Source organism: Sus scrofa, unplaced genomic scaffold, assembly GCF_054392235.1.
Source record: "Sus scrofa isolate SSC_HxYL_T2T_F1_AM1 unplaced genomic scaffold, Sscrofa_HxYL_maternal_Yorkshire_Landrace_v2.0 dam_167, whole genome shotgun sequence".
Lineage (NCBI taxonomy): Eukaryota > Metazoa > Chordata > Mammalia > Artiodactyla > Suidae > Sus > Sus scrofa.
The window spans coordinates 149,055-166,231 of NW_028146972.1; the positions used below are offsets into that span (position 1 = coordinate 149,055).

The window sequence follows — 17,177 nt, forward strand, 5'->3', positions numbered from 1 at the left end:
GGGCAAGGATCAAACCCGCAACCTCATGGTTCCTAGTCGGATTCGTTAACCACTGCACCACAACCGGAACTCCTACGTCCACCTCTTGAAAGCAACTTTTGATCACTCTGCCATCTCTCCTTTGTCTTTCCATAATACTGTGCACCCTGTACTATTATTCTTTTTCCTCAAAACAGGGACCACTCATCCTAACCCCACCCCACCACATAGATATTAGGCTATGTTCACTGAATTGTTTTTTTAAGCTTTATGTTCACAAAAAGCAGAAACTCTTCCATTTTTATCCTTCCTCATCTCAAGCACTGAATTAAATAAAAATTGTATTGCATAGTCTTTTGGAAACAAAGTGTATTTGAGGCACAACTTAAGAAAGAAGTTACAATAAAATTTCACTATCTCATACTGCAGTAGCTGGACTTGTCCTCCCTTCAGCAATCACACTCATCATCAGGCCAGCCACTACCTCTTTCTCTAACACAAGACCAGTCTTGGGGGCATGAATTCTCACTGTCCGTTCACTTGTCTATGTCTCCTGACTGTCAGTTTTCCAAGGGTAGGAACTATGTCTTACGTTAAATCTTGTCAGTGCATAGAACTCCATGGTGTGCTGAGATACTCAAGTCCTCAACACACTGGACTGCCCAAAGGGCCTGAGGTGCCAGGAACACCCTGGCAGATGATTTGTTTCTGTATTATCATGTTGTACGTGTGCCATGACGTGAAACAGGTTGAGAAGCCTGGTTCTACGTATCTGTATCACTGTGCCTCACCCCAGAAGGACCTGGCTGGTTAGGAAGTATGTGTATGCTTGCTCAAAGAATGAATGAACGAATTCCTTCCAAGTAATTTTTAAATGTTTAAAATAGTTCTTTTCTTTATCTTGAGGTTTGCTTTTATATATCCCCCTTTTGGCTATGGAGCTGTAGGGGTTTGGGGAAGCAGTCAAAATAACTGTAATGGCGGTGGGGGGAGGCAGAGGGGGAGACCTCGGCCCACTTTTTTTTTTTTTTTAATGCAACCAAAGTAGTAAGCAACCTGCGAATTTCCAGAACTTGCATTTTGCCAGTCACTGAAGAGAATCAGTTGGTAAGGATTATTATACAGTATTTTTGTTTGGTTTGACTAATGACAGCTGTTTTCAGTAAGTAAAGAAGCCTCCTTTTCACCTATGTTTCTCTCTCTCTCTCTCTTTTTTTTTTTTTTGCTTTTTAGAGCCACACCCACGGCATATGGAGGTTCCCAGGCTAGGGGTCCAATCGGACTTTTCACCTATAATTTTCTAAATGGGATAGTGAAATTTAGCAAAGCCCACTCATACTCACCCCCACCCCCCAACCCCAGCCTTCTGCCTAGAACATAAAGATTTTTGCTAAAATAACAACCACTGATTAGAAAATTGGTAGAGTACATTAACACTAAAATCCTAAATGAATTTTTAAATTTTCAGTAATGCTTTGTGGGATTAAAAAACAAAAAAATCCTCTATCCTTTTACACTTATACTTGCTTTCCTTTCATTTGTAACGATTTAATATAAGGTCGGTAAATAGAATACCAATATACAAACTCTGATCAATTGGTACTGACTCTCAGATGCAGTGTCTTAGGGAGAATTTTCAGGCTCTGTCTGGATTTAGAAGAAAACAGTGTCTCAAGAGATTGCTGAGGATCACTGAATGCAAAACACAAGACCCAATGGCATAAGCACCACATTTTGCCAGCCTTCGTCTGATATGCACTCTTCCCCACAATCCAACCTTATTCCCCCAATTAAAATTACTATAAACTACATTTGTATAACACTTTGTTTCTGGTGATGCCAGGGCAATTTAAAGAGTTCAAAGCCACATATTTTATCAAGCAAACATTCTATTGTTAGAGAGGGTCCAAAGTTTATCATTCTTGTTGGCTCCCTCACTGATCTTTTCTGTCCATTTAAAATATCTAATTTTTTAAAAAGGACTAAAATGTGGAGTTCCCGTCGTGGCGCAGTGGTTAACGAATCCGACTAGGAACCATAAGGTCGCGGGTTCGGTCCCTGCCCTTGCTCAGTGGGTTAACGATCCGGCGTTGCTGTGGTGTAGGTTGCAGACGCGGCTCGGATCCTGCGTTGCTGTGGCTCTGGCGTAGGCCGGTGGCTACAGCTCCGATTCAACCCCTAGCCTGGGAACCTCCATATGCCGCGGGAGCGGCCCAAGAAATAGCAACAACAACAACAACAGCAACAATAACAACAACAACAACAACAACAACAACAACAACAAAAAAGGACTAAAATGTAATGCCCACATCATTAAGAAGTAGGTGGAGGGGTAGACACAAATAAACCCAAGAAATAAGAATAGCACAAACAATGCTGGTTTTCCTGCCCGACAAACAAAGTGTCAAATCAAAAGTGTTTTAATTTCCATATCTCATTCTTCGATTTTACCTTTTTGACTTGTCTATTGGGTCAAATATCATAACCATTTATCTATTTTCTAGAATACATTTCCCAGAAAGTAAATTAACTATAAAAACAGAGACCTTGTTAAGTGACAGCTCTTGACTGAGCTTGAGCTGATGACCAATACATGAACATGAGCCTGAATCAGTGGAAGCGAGCTTTAGATAGTAGGGAGCCTGGCATGTCCTGTGAGGTTGGACACTTGCATCCTCTAGACCTCTTTCCTGATCTGAAAGAGGAAAGAGTTTGATTAGATCGCTAATGTTCCTTTTTTGGCTCCAAAATACGTTTGTATTCTAGCCTTCTGATATCTTAAAATAATCTGTCCTCTTTCAAGATGTGCAGCTTAACTTATGATAAGTATGGCAGGAACCAAAAATGTGAAGGGGAATGACTGATCAAAGTTTCTTGCTTCTTGCCCACAAAAAGGTGGGGACAATGACTGATTAATAAGAAAATGAACTCTTAGAGTCTTAAAAGGGCAGTCACTGAATTTTCATTATGCTACACATAATGCAAAACAAAAGGCTTTTTCAAAAAATTACTTAAAACAAATTGTTGAAGGAGGATGTCCTGATTTCCCACAAAAGTTCAAGGAATTTAGGAAGTTCCCATTGTGGCTTATTGGTAATGAGCCTGACTAGTATCCATGAGGATGTGGGTTTGATCCCTGGCCTCGATCAATGGGTTAAGGATCTGGCATTGCCATGAGCTGTGGTGTAGGTCGCAGACTCGGCTCAGATCCCGAGTTGCTGTGGCTGTGTCTGTGGTGTAGGCCAGCAGCTGCAGCTCTGATTCGACTCCTAGCCTCAAACTTTTATATGGCACATGTGCGGCCCTAAAAAGGAGGAAAAGAGTTCAAGGAATCTATTATAAAACAAAAGGCACTGACAACTCTATTTGCTTCAACCCGCCATTGCCAGTTTCTTTTGGCAGCCTACGGGGAGAAAAAGGAGAAGAACAGAGCTACCCTTTACTGAGTATCTACTAAGTACGTGACATTATTCTAGGTATTTTTTAAATACTGTCTTAATTAATCTTCAAACTTCGTTATTATACATTAGATTGTATTAGTCTTGTTTTAGTGATTAAAACTAAGACTGGGGAAAATCCAGCTTATTGCACAGATAGCTTACTGCATAGCTGATCAGTTTAGGATTCAAGTGCAAGTTTTACTCCAAAGCAGATTTTGCTGCCTTGGGTAAAGTAATGGTCGTGGCATGGTGGTCAAAAGATCATACTAATTAAGATATACATTAGAAGAAAGGATCGTTCTGGGGGCAGGAACGTGCTGGCTAGTACCTGGCAAATATGACTCAGTAGACAAGAGAAAGAACAAAATGTATGTAGGATAATATCAGAGATACTAAAAACATAAGTAGAGATATAGAAGCCTCATCTTCCTTTTTCCTGTTGAGATGACAGATGTGGTCCACAAATTAGAGACCTAACACAAATGCAACTACAGCCAAGCAGAGGAGCAGAAGGGGTAGTGATAGTAATAATAATAATAATAATGGCAGCTAATATTTATCAAACTCTAATGCTTTACATGCATAATCTCATTTATTCCTCATGAAAAATCTTAAATCAATTAAGTGTTCAGTGATTATCCCACTTCACAAATGAAGAAAGTGAAGCTTAGAGTAACTTTACCAATGTCAGGTAAGTGGAGAAGGTATAATTTAAACCCAAGCTTTCTCACTCTGGAACATGTGAGCTTAATAATCATGAATGAAAATAAAAGACCATCCATTATTTTCAAGGCTCATCAAAGCAAACTTGATTACAATGCATAGTCCTCTTTTTATTTTGTAATCTTAATTGTAGTTAATACTTTGGGTAGCTTGTCAGTAACTCGTTGGTTTCGGTTTCTGTCATCTCTACTTCACCGAACAATTTCTAAAGGTAAAACCACACAACCCACTGCGAAAATCAAAGCTGATAAAAATAACCCTATGACAAAACAAATTACTATTTCAAAGAATAGGGTCTGTCCTTTTAATATACACCTGAATAATCCTGACTGCCATAGCAAAATAGGAAGACCTATATCAGCAAATAACTGATGACATGGCGTTTTATAACATCCCAGAAGGAGCCACAAGAAGCACATGAACCTGTTGGTCTATTACTATCAACTTGAACAACTGGACTGTAATTATGCCACAAACCAAAATTATCATTTTGTATCTTTTTAAAAATAAAACCAGATGGATAATTTAAGTCAGTGTTTCTCATACTTAAGAGTATACTGGAATCATGTGGAGGTCCTGTCAAAACACAGACTACTGGGTCAACCAGCACAGTCTCTCAGTCAGCAGGTCTGGGTACAGTCCAAGAATTCACATTTCTAACAAGTTTCCAAGTGAAGCCAGGAACCATACTTTGAGAACTGCTGAGTTAAGCAGTTCCATTGTACAGGTTAACTTCATTAGATACTTGGGGGTGTCATTTATAGTTTATATGCTGGTTGACAGCTGTGATGCAGTCCAGCCTAAATATTCTACATCAACCATTTTAAGGTTTCCTTATGAAGAGAAGAGCTTTGCTCTCAAAACCCAAAACAAAGCCCTCTCTTCTAAGCTCTAAGATGCATAAATTGGGAAAAGATTACAGTCAAGTTCAATTTCAACAAAACAACTGCCATGACCACTCCATTATTGGTTCTTGTCTTCTTATATGCAAGTTAGCATTACTAGACTTGGTCTAAAACACAAAGTGTACTTAATCGAACATAACACTATTAAAAACCAAAGTCAAAATTCAGCTACTCCCTTTACACATTATCTTCCTATAGAGACATACATTACTGTGAGCTTTACTTCTCAGACTTCTATGTATCTGTATCAGTTTATGGAGGGTTCTCTTTCTGGCTTAAACATTCCCTGGTGATGAAAGAAAAGGAAAGTACTTTGGTTTGAAAGGAAAGTCTATGCCAGTGTATCAAGCTGCCCAAAGAAATAGGAAGTTTGAGATGTCAGCAGCGCCCATAACTAATCAAAAGTAACTAAGGGAATTTTAATCCAAGATTTAAATATTCTGGATTAAATATTTAAGCCCACAGACATCAAAAATTGACAGTATAGTCAACTTTCAAGACTCTACTCCCAGATGACCCTTCTGTCCCTGTGCAGCACAAGTCCCTTTTCCCCCTGTATCTCCTTGGCACACTGACATCCCGTTTGATATTGACAAGCTCTGTTAAGACTACCTGCCCCCCCCCCACCATTACCCCTCTCCCTGTCCCGCTACTGGACTGGAAGCTCCTCTTTCCCCACAATCACAGACTGTAGCAAGTGTGTAGCATACAGTAAGTGTGTAGCATACATTGTCACCATCATTCCTAAACTGGCTAACACGTCCCTCCTGGCTTAGGGCTGTGTCACACATGAATGATGTTATGCTCCTCACAACCATCATGTAATGTAGGTACAATTACACTCCCATTTCAGTGTAACTAATTTTAAGTAATTGCCTTCAAAGTCACCAAGAAAGTGGTGGAGTCTGACTTCAGAGCAGAAGCTCAGAAAAGTGGTCCATTTAAATGAACCTTGTCATGACCCCAGAAATTTCAATCTATTAAGACCGGCAAGGTATGAAATCCTTCACGGTATACAAGGTCTGAATGCAGAGAACAACCGTCAGAGGTTAAAGTGAAAGAGGTAATTATCTGAAGTAGAAAAAAACCACATTTAGTAGTATCTCATATTTCTTACCAAAGTCCCTCTTCAGTCAGTGCTTTCTCATTATGACCACTTTATAATGAGGCAAGGAGTCTTACAGATCTTAAGCTACCAAGTGCTCCCTAACAGAATAATAAACTATAACAAAATTAATCAATGTCTTCAGTGTATTACTCAATTGGATCAATGGCTCCATTTGCTCCCATGTGAACTGATGAATTGAGTCTCTCTAGAAAGCCTTTGAAAAAATTTTTCTTTTATTCCACCTTCACTAAATAAACCACACTCGTTTTCAGCATCAGAAATCCTTAAAGTGGTAAATATTTCTTGTCACCACTTAACTATATTAAAAACACAACTTGGCATTCTAGACTTGATTAGTGAGTTCCTGGATCAACAGATCCCTTTTTCTTGCTAACTATTTGTTCATTTTCACCTTGCCTGGCAGAGAAAAATAATTACAATCTATTTCAAGCCCTGCATTTAAATAATCATTTACTAGACAAGTGATCTTGACACACTGCAGCATCTCTGAACCTTGATTTCATCAGCAAAATAAGGATTGTACCTCCCTTATAAAACTGGGGTGAGGAAAAATGAGATATGGTCTGTGACAGATCATGCACAATGCTGCCAGTTAAGAGACCCGCTAAATAAACATTCCGCCCTGCCCCTTCTCTTTCGGATGAAATGGCAAAAGAGCCTGAAATGAATATATTACATTAGGCATTGTTTGTATCTGAATAATTCAGCTGTTCTTTGCTACTTCCTGTAGCTCATTTTCACAGGGAAAAAAAAAATAGGAAAAAAAAAAAAAGATTTTTCCCTACCTAATCAGTTATTCGGGGCAAGAGGTCATTAGTCAGGGCAAGTGGGTAAATACTACTGAAACTCTGCCCTAAGGAATGAAGTCATTTAGACCCTTCTGGCCATTCCCCTATCTTTGGCTGTTTACTGGCTGTCAGCATTCCTCTGCTCCCTGTCTGCTGGGCCTGATCAGGGTTGGCCTGACTTGCAGAGAGAATGGTCGCCATGTACACAATCTTTATTCCTAAACTGAGGCTTGTATTCTGTAACCCATAACACCCATAAGGTCTCTTCTCTTTCGTGAGCCCTGACAGCAATGTCAAAAGACAGCCTGAGCCCAGTGTCAGCCTCTGGGCCCTCACAGCTCCCACCTCTATGTCCTTAGCTCTCCAGAGGCTCCTGAGCTGAAGGCACTTCTCAACAGGCACAAAGCCAAGAGGTCACCGGACTGCACACTTCAGAGGAGGAGCATGTCTGCCTTGGTCATGTACTTCCAGCACACAGGCCACAGAAAGTATCAAACATTTGTGGGTTGAAAAAGAGTAAGAGATGAAAAAGCGTGTATAATCCAAAGGCCTGCAAAAGACCCCAAAAACCTTTCAATTCCCCTTAAGAAAACAAAAACAGGCTAACAAACAACAATTCAACCAAAAAGCTCTGGGTCCTGTCCTGTTCTCTCTCCTTCTGGGGATCCTTCCCCTGAGCCCACAGAAACCTGAAAGTGGGAGAAGGCTGAGATGGAAAAGAGGAAAACTGGACAATCTCCTCCCAAATTTTTGGTCATCAGCTGATGTTCTGGTGTTTTGTTGGATCGATCTCTCTCTCTTTTGATGGCCACCAGCACCCTTCTAGGCCCAGAAGGGAGATGTGGCCAATAGTGGTTTCTTTAGAGATTAGCACGCCAGGTTGAGTGGTGAAAACAGGCTGAGCAGGTACAACAGAAATGTGGGACTTGCTTCAGTTTTTTCTATCTTCCTGTAAAAAATAACTAGAGGATATTTTTTGTATGTTTTTAAAGGGGGGAAAAAAAAACCTCTCTTTATCTTGTAGAGACACATACTAAACCATTTACAGATGAAGTGATACAATATCTGGGAAAGGCTTCAAAACAACATGAAAGCAGGAAGAGAGGGTTAGGAAAATAGACGAAAGAGGACTGTCCACTGTTGGAAGACAGGGGACATGTAAATGGGAGTTTGCCATACTGTTCTGTCTAGTATTGAATATAGTTAAATTTATCTATCATAAGAAATTGAAAAGACTTGGGGGATGGGGTGGGAAATACTGTATCTAAAGAGGAAACACACCTCTTTTTGTTTTGTTCTTCCCCAAACAAAAAAACAGTTGGTCACTAAATTTTTCAGCAATGTTCAAGAAAATGAGAGCATCATTTAGGCTGATTCCTACTATTAAGTACAGTGACTTTATTAAAAAAATTATGGTTCAGCGTACAAAATTCTTCTTTAAAATCAAGCTCAAATTACCACACGCTAGTTATACAACGGTTTTCACATTTTAAGAATCTGCGCTATTTGCAAAATTTTGAATTGATATTTCTATTTGATGACACGTTCTCATACCAACAGAATCTTTTGAAAGCTAAATATTAGACATGTTTCATTTTATCCTCAAAAAGATCAGACAAAAGAAATGAGAAAATAAAAGATCAGGAAAATTGAGTAGCTTGCCTTAGGTCACGGAATTAGACAGCGGCAGAGCCATGGTTGGAACTCAGATCTGACGTTTATACCATAATTAGGAGATTTTTCTGAGTAGCAATGTTCTTACATTAACTGTTCTTGTTTGGTTTTTTTAAGGTCTTTACAGACAGAAAGGTTACCGTAGCTATTTTACTGCCTAGCACAAGACGCATTCCTCAAAAAACACCTGGAAGAACTGTTATTAAAAGTATGTTGCATAATATTTAAATATAAATATGGCTTTAAAATGTATAATACTGAGGAATTAAATATAACTTATTTTAGATCTATAAGAAAACAATAATTGGGATACATCTGGTAAATATTCATCAAATTGAAACTACCCAATATAAATTCTCTACAATATGAAAACCATTTGTTCAGGAGTTCCCACCATGGCGCAGTGGTTAATGAATCCAACTAGGAACCATGAGGTTGCGGGTTCGGTCCCTGGCCTTGCTCAGTGGGTTAACAATCCGGCGTTGCCGTGAGCTGTGGTGAAGGTTGCAGACGCGGCTCGGATCCCGCATTGCTGTGGCTCTGGAGTAGGCTGGCAGCTACAGCTCCGATTCGACCCCTAGCCTGGGAACCTCCATATGCCGCGGGAGCGGCCCAAGAAATGGCAAAAAGACAAAAAAAAAAAAAAAAAGAAAGAAAACTATTTGTTCAGATTAAGGCTTTACATTTTAAAAATTCAGTTTGCAAAAAAATAAATAAATAAATAAAAATTCAGTTTGCAAACATGAGAGAGGACCTGTAAGTGGCTGAGTTTCTTTCCTTGACATATAATGAGACCTGCTACCCACAGGCTAAAGTTTGCCTTTTGTGGTACCATTTTGTTACAGAACTTAAAAAAACACGTGTTGTGTACAGGTATATATTTATAAATGTGACCATTAATAAACTATTTGGAAATGCTATTTGTACACTGTTCCTGTTATACCTAAAGTTGAACCTGTTAGCTTGCCTTAAAATTTAAACGGCTCATGGATTAAAATGAAATATAACTATTAGGCTAGTTGCTAATTAGTTTACAATGAGAAAAAAATGAATGTTCAGGATCAAAGATTAGCACAGATCAGTAATACATTATTAATCAAATCAAAATAATTTTTATGAGATATCTAGTCCTGTGCCTAGTCCATAACAGGAGGTGCTCAAATATAGCAGGTGCTCATTAAGTATGTGCTAAATAAGTTAATTAGTATAAAAAGCAGAACTTAATTCCAGGATAAAAGCTAAAATACACCCAATTCAAATTTGTGGCACGCTTTCCTGTCTCTTATCAGCACAATTCTAAATTCTCCATTAAAGTATAGTCTCTTTTAATGTACCCAAAAACAATCAAATGTTCTAAATTTCTTACAACTATAGGCAAAATCTTTCAAGCTCCTGAAAGATGCAGGCTGACAATGCCAATAAAAGTTTAGGTATACATACAAATATAAAACTTCTCTTCAAGAAAATTGATAATTCTGCTAAATGTTTTATTTGTCCTGGGCTAGCATCTAGCTTATTCAAAAGGAGTAGTCTGACAAATGGAGCATATATAAGATAAGCAATATGAAGGAGTGCTCAAAATCTTTCATAGATACTCAAGTTTTTATAATTAATTTCATGATTTTACTCAATTTTAGAGAGCCATATTTTATTTTATTTAAAGAATTTAAAAAAAATTTTTTTTTCTTTTTTGGCTGCCCCACAGCATATGGAGTTCCTGGGCCAGGGATCAGATCCAAGCCACCTATGCTGCAGCTGTGGCAACAAGAGAGACATATTTTAAATTAAAAAAAAAAGTAATTGGAGTTGGCTTAGGGTAAACGAATCCTATTAATAGCCAAGAGGATGTGGGTTCTGATCCCTGATATGGCTCAGTGGATTAGCGATCCAGCATTTCCATGAGCTGTGGTGTAGATTGCAGACAAGGCTGGGATCCAGTGTTGCTGTGGCTGTGGTATAGGCTGGCAGCTATATAGCTCCAATTCAACCTCTAACCAGGGAAATTCCATATGCCGAAGGTAAGGCCCTAAAAAGCAAAAAAATAAAATAATTAGGCCACCTAATACTCAAAATACCTCACAGTAACCCTTCACTGCTAGGTATTAATATGTTGATGAAGTACTGTGTTCCCAAATTTAAGTGATTTGCTCAAGATCACATAGCAATTAGAGTTCAGAGTCAAACTTAAGGCTGTTTAGATCCAAGGCCTGTGCTTCGGTCTACTACATTTTTGGCCTCACACAACACCCTCTCTCAGTAATTTTCTAAGTTTCAGCTTCAGAAATCGATTAAAAATAAGATCTATACCTTTATCTTTCTACCTACTAAGAATTTTCTGAAAACCTGAAAGTGAAACTCCTTCTGTTTCAATATTACGAAATATGATGAGAATCTATAATAAATTTGAAGAAATTATATATGGCTATAAATTTATCATGGTAAAGATATACTTTAATTTCTACAAGAATAATTTTCTTTGAACAATTAAATATGAGTTTTGTCAGGAAAAGTTTAAATGAATGCTCACATTATAAATGCCCTGCCTTAAAGAGAAATGCATTATATACATTAGTTTATCTGTGATGGGACCAAAAACTGAGGTACAATACAGCGCTGAAAAAAATGTGATAATGGAACTTCAAGCTTATTTTCCTTATGACAAGAGAGAGAAAAGTCATAAGGAAAATAAATTTAGACTGTAAAACTCCAAACAGATATATGTTAACCTTAAGACTACTTTTCCATTTCTTTCTCCTGAACACAAAAACTATTCTCAAAAGCATAAACTCATGAACTACGTAGCATCTTTCTAGTTGCAACTAGCAACAACCACATTCAGTAGGCTTGCAATAAACAGGTTTTTCCTGAAAGACATTAAACAGTGTTGATCATATTCCACGGCTTCTCCGAAGACACAACAAAAAACAGTAAAAAAAAAACTCTACTCCACCCAAGTTTTGATTCCCTCAGAAAAGCAATTAAACCGAGTTCAAAGGCTTTCTACAAAAAGGAGTAAAATTGCAACTGGTAGGCGTTTCCCAAAGTTTTCCTAATATAAGTAGTCCCCACTTCTAATATAAATAAATACAAAGTCAATCTTTCTTACTTCTAAGATCCCTCTTGGGACTACATGTAAAAACAAACAAAAAATGTAATACGGTTGCACTTTAGCTAATTTTAATAATTCACCAGGACTTTTCAGAACTGAAGCAATGTAGTAACTTTCTGTTTTCAAGTATAAGATGCTATATATAATTTTAAGGATCAATAAACTGACAACGCAAGGAGATTTATTAAAGGACATGAATTATTTGTTTGATTAAGACAGCTTAACAAATCCATGGTGACCAAGTAAGAGCAAATGGGCTCTAAATCCTACAATGTCTCCCTATCAATCAAGTTTTAGGATTGTCTCTGTGACAGATTTTGTCTGCTCTCTCTCTCTTTTTTTGACCTACTTCTTGGTTCTTAGCTAATGGAGATGGGGACGTAACTGAGCTGAAGATGAGAGAGTACAAGGATATATAGCACACAATTCTCCTTTATTTTCCTTTAAGGACAGAAAGATCTAGGCACCACTCCAAAGAAGTGCTATATTCAAATACAATTATTGGCAGGTGCCCCGATAGATTATTTGGTTTTGACATTAGGATTCCAGGATATGTTTGGCAGGATGGGTAGATTTTCTTCCCCCTTAATGTAAGGGTCAAGCCATGCCTTTAGTCACATCATATCTTCATTTTGAAATAAAGACAATAAAACCAAACCTCATAGGGGTGAGAAACCCAACATAGGAAGTGAAACAATGTATGCAAAAGCACTTAGCTGAGTGCCCAGTATATGGTATGTACCAAAAACAAAGTATTAATCTGAATATTATCTAAGTTCAATATTCACTGTAAAATTTTTCTTCTCATCTTACATGTTTCTGGGAAGCATCCTCGTCTTCACCTTGAGTGCGAATAGTAACAACAACAACAACAGTAGTTTCTACTTCATTAGATTGTTGAATGAATTAAATGAGTTAATACATAAAAAACCCTCAGACTATCATTGGTATGTTAGCTATGTATGACTCCATATACACTGGTTTAGTTGTATCTGAAAACTGGATTTAAGGCATGTTATCTGAATTCACATAATGAAAACTTTAAGCAAAAATAACTAGAAACAAATTTAATACAAAGAAAATCCCCAAATTTAATGCCTGTAATATCAGTTACTTAGAGGGTTATCCATATATTTGGAATCTTTGCTCCTGCTCCATAAACATGGATAAAAGAGAAGGTTAAGACTGGCCAAAACATTAATTTAAAATGTCATCATTAACTTTAATTCACTGTATGTACCCAAACCTGTATTAAACAAATGTAAAAACCCTTATGATTCATTTGAAATGAAAATAAACAATGCCCAGTATTAGTTACATTTCAGGTTGATTATTTCCTCTTACTATAATAATCCCATGCTGGCCTTTGATTGAATACCAATATTATAACATAGCCATGTAAATTCTGTAATTTCTGTGGTAAATTTCAAGGTCTCTCTATAACACCTGAGGAATTATATCTAATAACAACTGAAATTGAATTAATAATATCTATAAATGTCTCTCCTAAAATTAATAGTATCTAAGGTAATAAATTTAAATAAGATAGGAGTGTTTAGGGAAAAAATGTGGCCTGTGATTGCAGCAGTTTAAATTTCACAGTAGCTTGCTTTATGGTCATAAGGAACTTAGGAATCACCTAGGTCACTCCTCTTCACCCCCTAATTTTATGAAGAAACTGAGGCCCCAAAATGCTATGACACTGATAGGGCCAAGACCACAACCTAGGTGCCTGGGCTCCTAGTCAAATGTTCCTTCAAATTTTCTATATCAAATTTAACCAAGTAATTAATATCAACTCAAAACAGTATTTTTGGTGCCAAAAAATTAATTCAAAAGAATAATTCTTTAAAACACAACTACACACACACACACACACACACACACACAGAGCCTTCATTTAAGTAAGCACCACAGTACTCAGTTACCCAGTTAGGAATTTCTTGTCATAAGATTTTTTTCAAATTACTTATTTTCATTGTGACTCTCAAATCACCCCAAATCTTGCTCTCAGCTCCCCACCTCCCAATCTCTCTCTCTCTCCCTCTCTTCTCTCTTTCACACACAGAAATACACACACTCTTCTAGAAATAGTAGGTATGGCGAGCAGAAATCAACAACTTAGTTTCTAATCCTACCATGTTTGAGCCAGGTATACTGACTCACCCTTTCCTCATCCTCAGCATAATAGACAACAATTCTAAGGGAAGAGTTAGTTTCTAACATTTTTTAGTTATCAATCTTAGACTGTTTTATTATTTCATAAATCTGCTTAATCTCTAAGAAACAATCTGAAAAAATTTCACATGTTAAATACATCTCATTAACTCCACAAAATATTAATATTGTGCATATATATGTATTTATTTTCTGAAATTTTAATTTTTCCTAAAGTAAACTTTTATCAAAAGTCAGTAAATTGAGAATGGAAAACAAACTCTGAGGGCACATAAATTCATTCTGTTGGTTTATAGTAGCAAAACAAAACAGAAAAGTATTTTCAATTCTGAGCCAATCTTAATCCAGCTAAAATGTCAAGAATGCCATCTTAGGTGTTTAAATTAGAAATATGTGAATAATTGATAAAAGTTACCTTTGCATTAAATTTCCCTTAAATTTATGTTCAAAGGATTATCAAAACCAACTTTTAAAAAACAGACTTTCATGGGATTGCCAATGTCTTAAACAGCCTTTTACCTGACCACTAAAGCCCGATTATTGCTCTATTTGGTTTCAGTAAAAACAGCTTTCTAGAAACAAAAGCCAACAGCGTTTTTTATACCTGGGCAAAAATTTATTTCAAAAAATCTAAAACTAAATTTAACCAAATATTTTAGGATACATCCTAACCATTACACCTGAATCTTTAGAGAAGGGATATTTAATTCTTTGGACTGACTCGGGGTTTTCTTAGTAAACTTCCCCTCCCTCTGAGCAATTACTAATTAAAAAAAAAAAAAAAACTTGGACTAACATCATATTTGGTGACATTGGGACTATTGTGAAATCTGTTTTAGCCTCTGCAGAAAGACCTCTAAAATAACCCTCTAGATGTAGCACATGTTTATGTGTACACACACATGTATACGTGTATACAGATATATTTGTTAATCCTCGCTTTTTAACCTAGAGTTTGTACTCTTATTAGCTGTGTGTTCTTGGGCAAGTTATTATATCTTCCTGATACTCAATTTTTCTTATCTCTAAAATGGGGATAATAATAGAGCTTACCTTGTGGGTTCACTGTGAAGACTGACTCAATGTTAGCTCATCACCTATATAAATTTCTTAAACACATCTAAATGATTATACTCCCAAAGTATACAAATTTAGTGGAGCATCTGATGTTTATGAAAGGGAATTATGAAATTCCTTTTATCTAATATCTACCAACTAGACTATTTGCTCATTAATTCAAAGACATCAAACAATGTGACTCTTGCAGAATAAGGATACACTGGTGGCAGGAAAGACAAGTGATCTTTGCCTGGATCTATTTTTAGGAATGGTTTAATTATCTACACCCCTAGTGTTAACACTGGAAAATAAACAAATGGGTGAAAGGCATCATAAAAGAGTCACTCTGAGATCAACAGTTTCACAGTATTCAAAAATAAATGGGGATGAAGAAAACATTTAGATCATTTCTCTGGCAGTCCTTACTGACACAAGGCAGGCCAGAATTTGCAAAAAGGTTTAGCAGGAATTGCCAAATTAATGAATTCAGACTATTCAGACTGCATGGTTCAGAGAGGCTTCAGGGTTAAAATATAACCAGTGAGAAAACTATAATTCAATAGCTGGTTTTCAGTAAATCACTACTTTACAGTGGAGAAAAAAAATTTGGGAGGTTATGTGGTTATGCACATAGGCAGAAAATGTCCATTAATTTCCGCAATGATGAAATATATTTATATCTATACGTTACTTATTCTCACTTACGTAGGGAAAACCAACCCTGATTCTCTTGTCAGGCTAGAAGGATATTACAGTTAATAATTATGACATCACTAGTTACCTGGTATTCATAATCATGCCAATTTTTACGATTACCTATGGGAAGATAACAATAAGAAATCCCCCCCCCAAAAAGAAAAAGCCCAGCTGAATATTTTGTTCCAAATTACACCCTTCTCCTGTCGAAATACTGTCTGGTAATTAACGCATTTTCTAAGAAGAGCTCTGATATGAATACAGACAATTCAAACTCTCTCAGTTACAGAGATATTACACCATGCATTTCCCTATTCATCTTAATCTTTTAATGGAACATAATCTTACCGGAAAAGGAAAAATGTTGTCAGCCCTGTTCAAGTTATCGTCCATCCAGGATTTAGGAGCAAAGGCAGAGCTGGGGCGAGCATACTTCTGAAGCTGGATATGATTGCTTGCAAAATTCTTCTTCAAAGGCGAAATGGAGTTCAGGGGCGTTATTCCTCCATTCAGCCCTCTGCGGTGATCTCGGCCTTGGGAACCTCCCCAACCACCATATCCACCACCTCCTGGGCTCCAGGAAGAAGATGGTGTAGGAGAGGGACTCTGGTAGCTGCTCCACGGAGAGGGGGGCTTGTTAAGATTATTTGCCAAATGAGGCAGCTGGTTAAAAGCAGCATTTTCTGTGTGTGAAAGGTGGGGGATGGGGACTGGCAGGAGACCTCCTTTGCTGCTGATGCTGGCTGTGATGATGCTGGAAATGAGCATGATGAGGATGGTGCTGTGAGAGAGGCCCAATCTGCGGAGAGAAGCTGCCTCCGAAGCCAGGGCTGACATGATGGGGAAAATTTTGAAACAACAGAGCACCGTTATTAGCCGAAGCAGCTGGGACCCCTCCCTGATGAAAGAAACTTGCGTCTTCATTGATGATTGTAGAGGAAGAAGGCGCTATCGCTGCTGACCAGTTACTGAAACCAGTAAGAGACGATGCACTGGATGTCAAAGGTTGGGTGGAAGTACCTAGCCCTGTGGCTTCTTGATAATCAAACCCTGACAACACAGGTGATTCGATTCTTATTTTCTCCTTTCCGTTGCCATTTTCTGAAGAATTGTCCCCTTGATTTTCTTCAGATTTTGCCTTTTCGGTTTCAGGCAGTATTACAGCTTCTTGACCTGGACTGGGGGAGAGCTGCTGCTTTTCTAAAGGGTCTTGCTGCTCCTGTTGCTGACTTTTTGCTTTCTCTGACCCCAAGATCTCATCCTGAATGTTATGGGTAGCCGGAGCAGGAAAGAGCCAAGCTGACCCGGCGCTGCTGCCACTGGCAGCTGTGTTATTATTTATAAAAGCAGCAGGGCTGGGGGTGGCATTTTGGTGATGGTGTGGAGGCTGCAGATGTGGATGGAATCTGACTGGAAAAGCAGATTTATTCCCAGTATTGCTTTGCACTAGCACTCCAAACCCGTAAAAAAAAAATTATTATTTTTAGGCTCAGAATC

General features: G+C 37.8%; 1 protein-coding gene across 1 annotated transcript in view; it reads right to left on the minus strand.

Moving 5' to 3' along the window:
* The window catches only part of LOC146394308 (cytoplasmic polyadenylation element-binding protein 4-like), a 66,463-nt gene extending 50,214 nt beyond the window's left edge, over positions 1-16,249 (minus strand). The window contains exon 1 of the mRNA XM_085009158.1: positions 16,029-16,249. Within this exon, the coding sequence (XP_084865284.1) occupies positions 16,029-16,073 (45 nt within the window). The 5' untranslated portion in view covers positions 16,074-16,249. The remainder of the gene's footprint in view (positions 1-16,028) is intronic.
* Between the last annotated feature and the right edge of the window lie 928 nt (positions 16,250-17,177).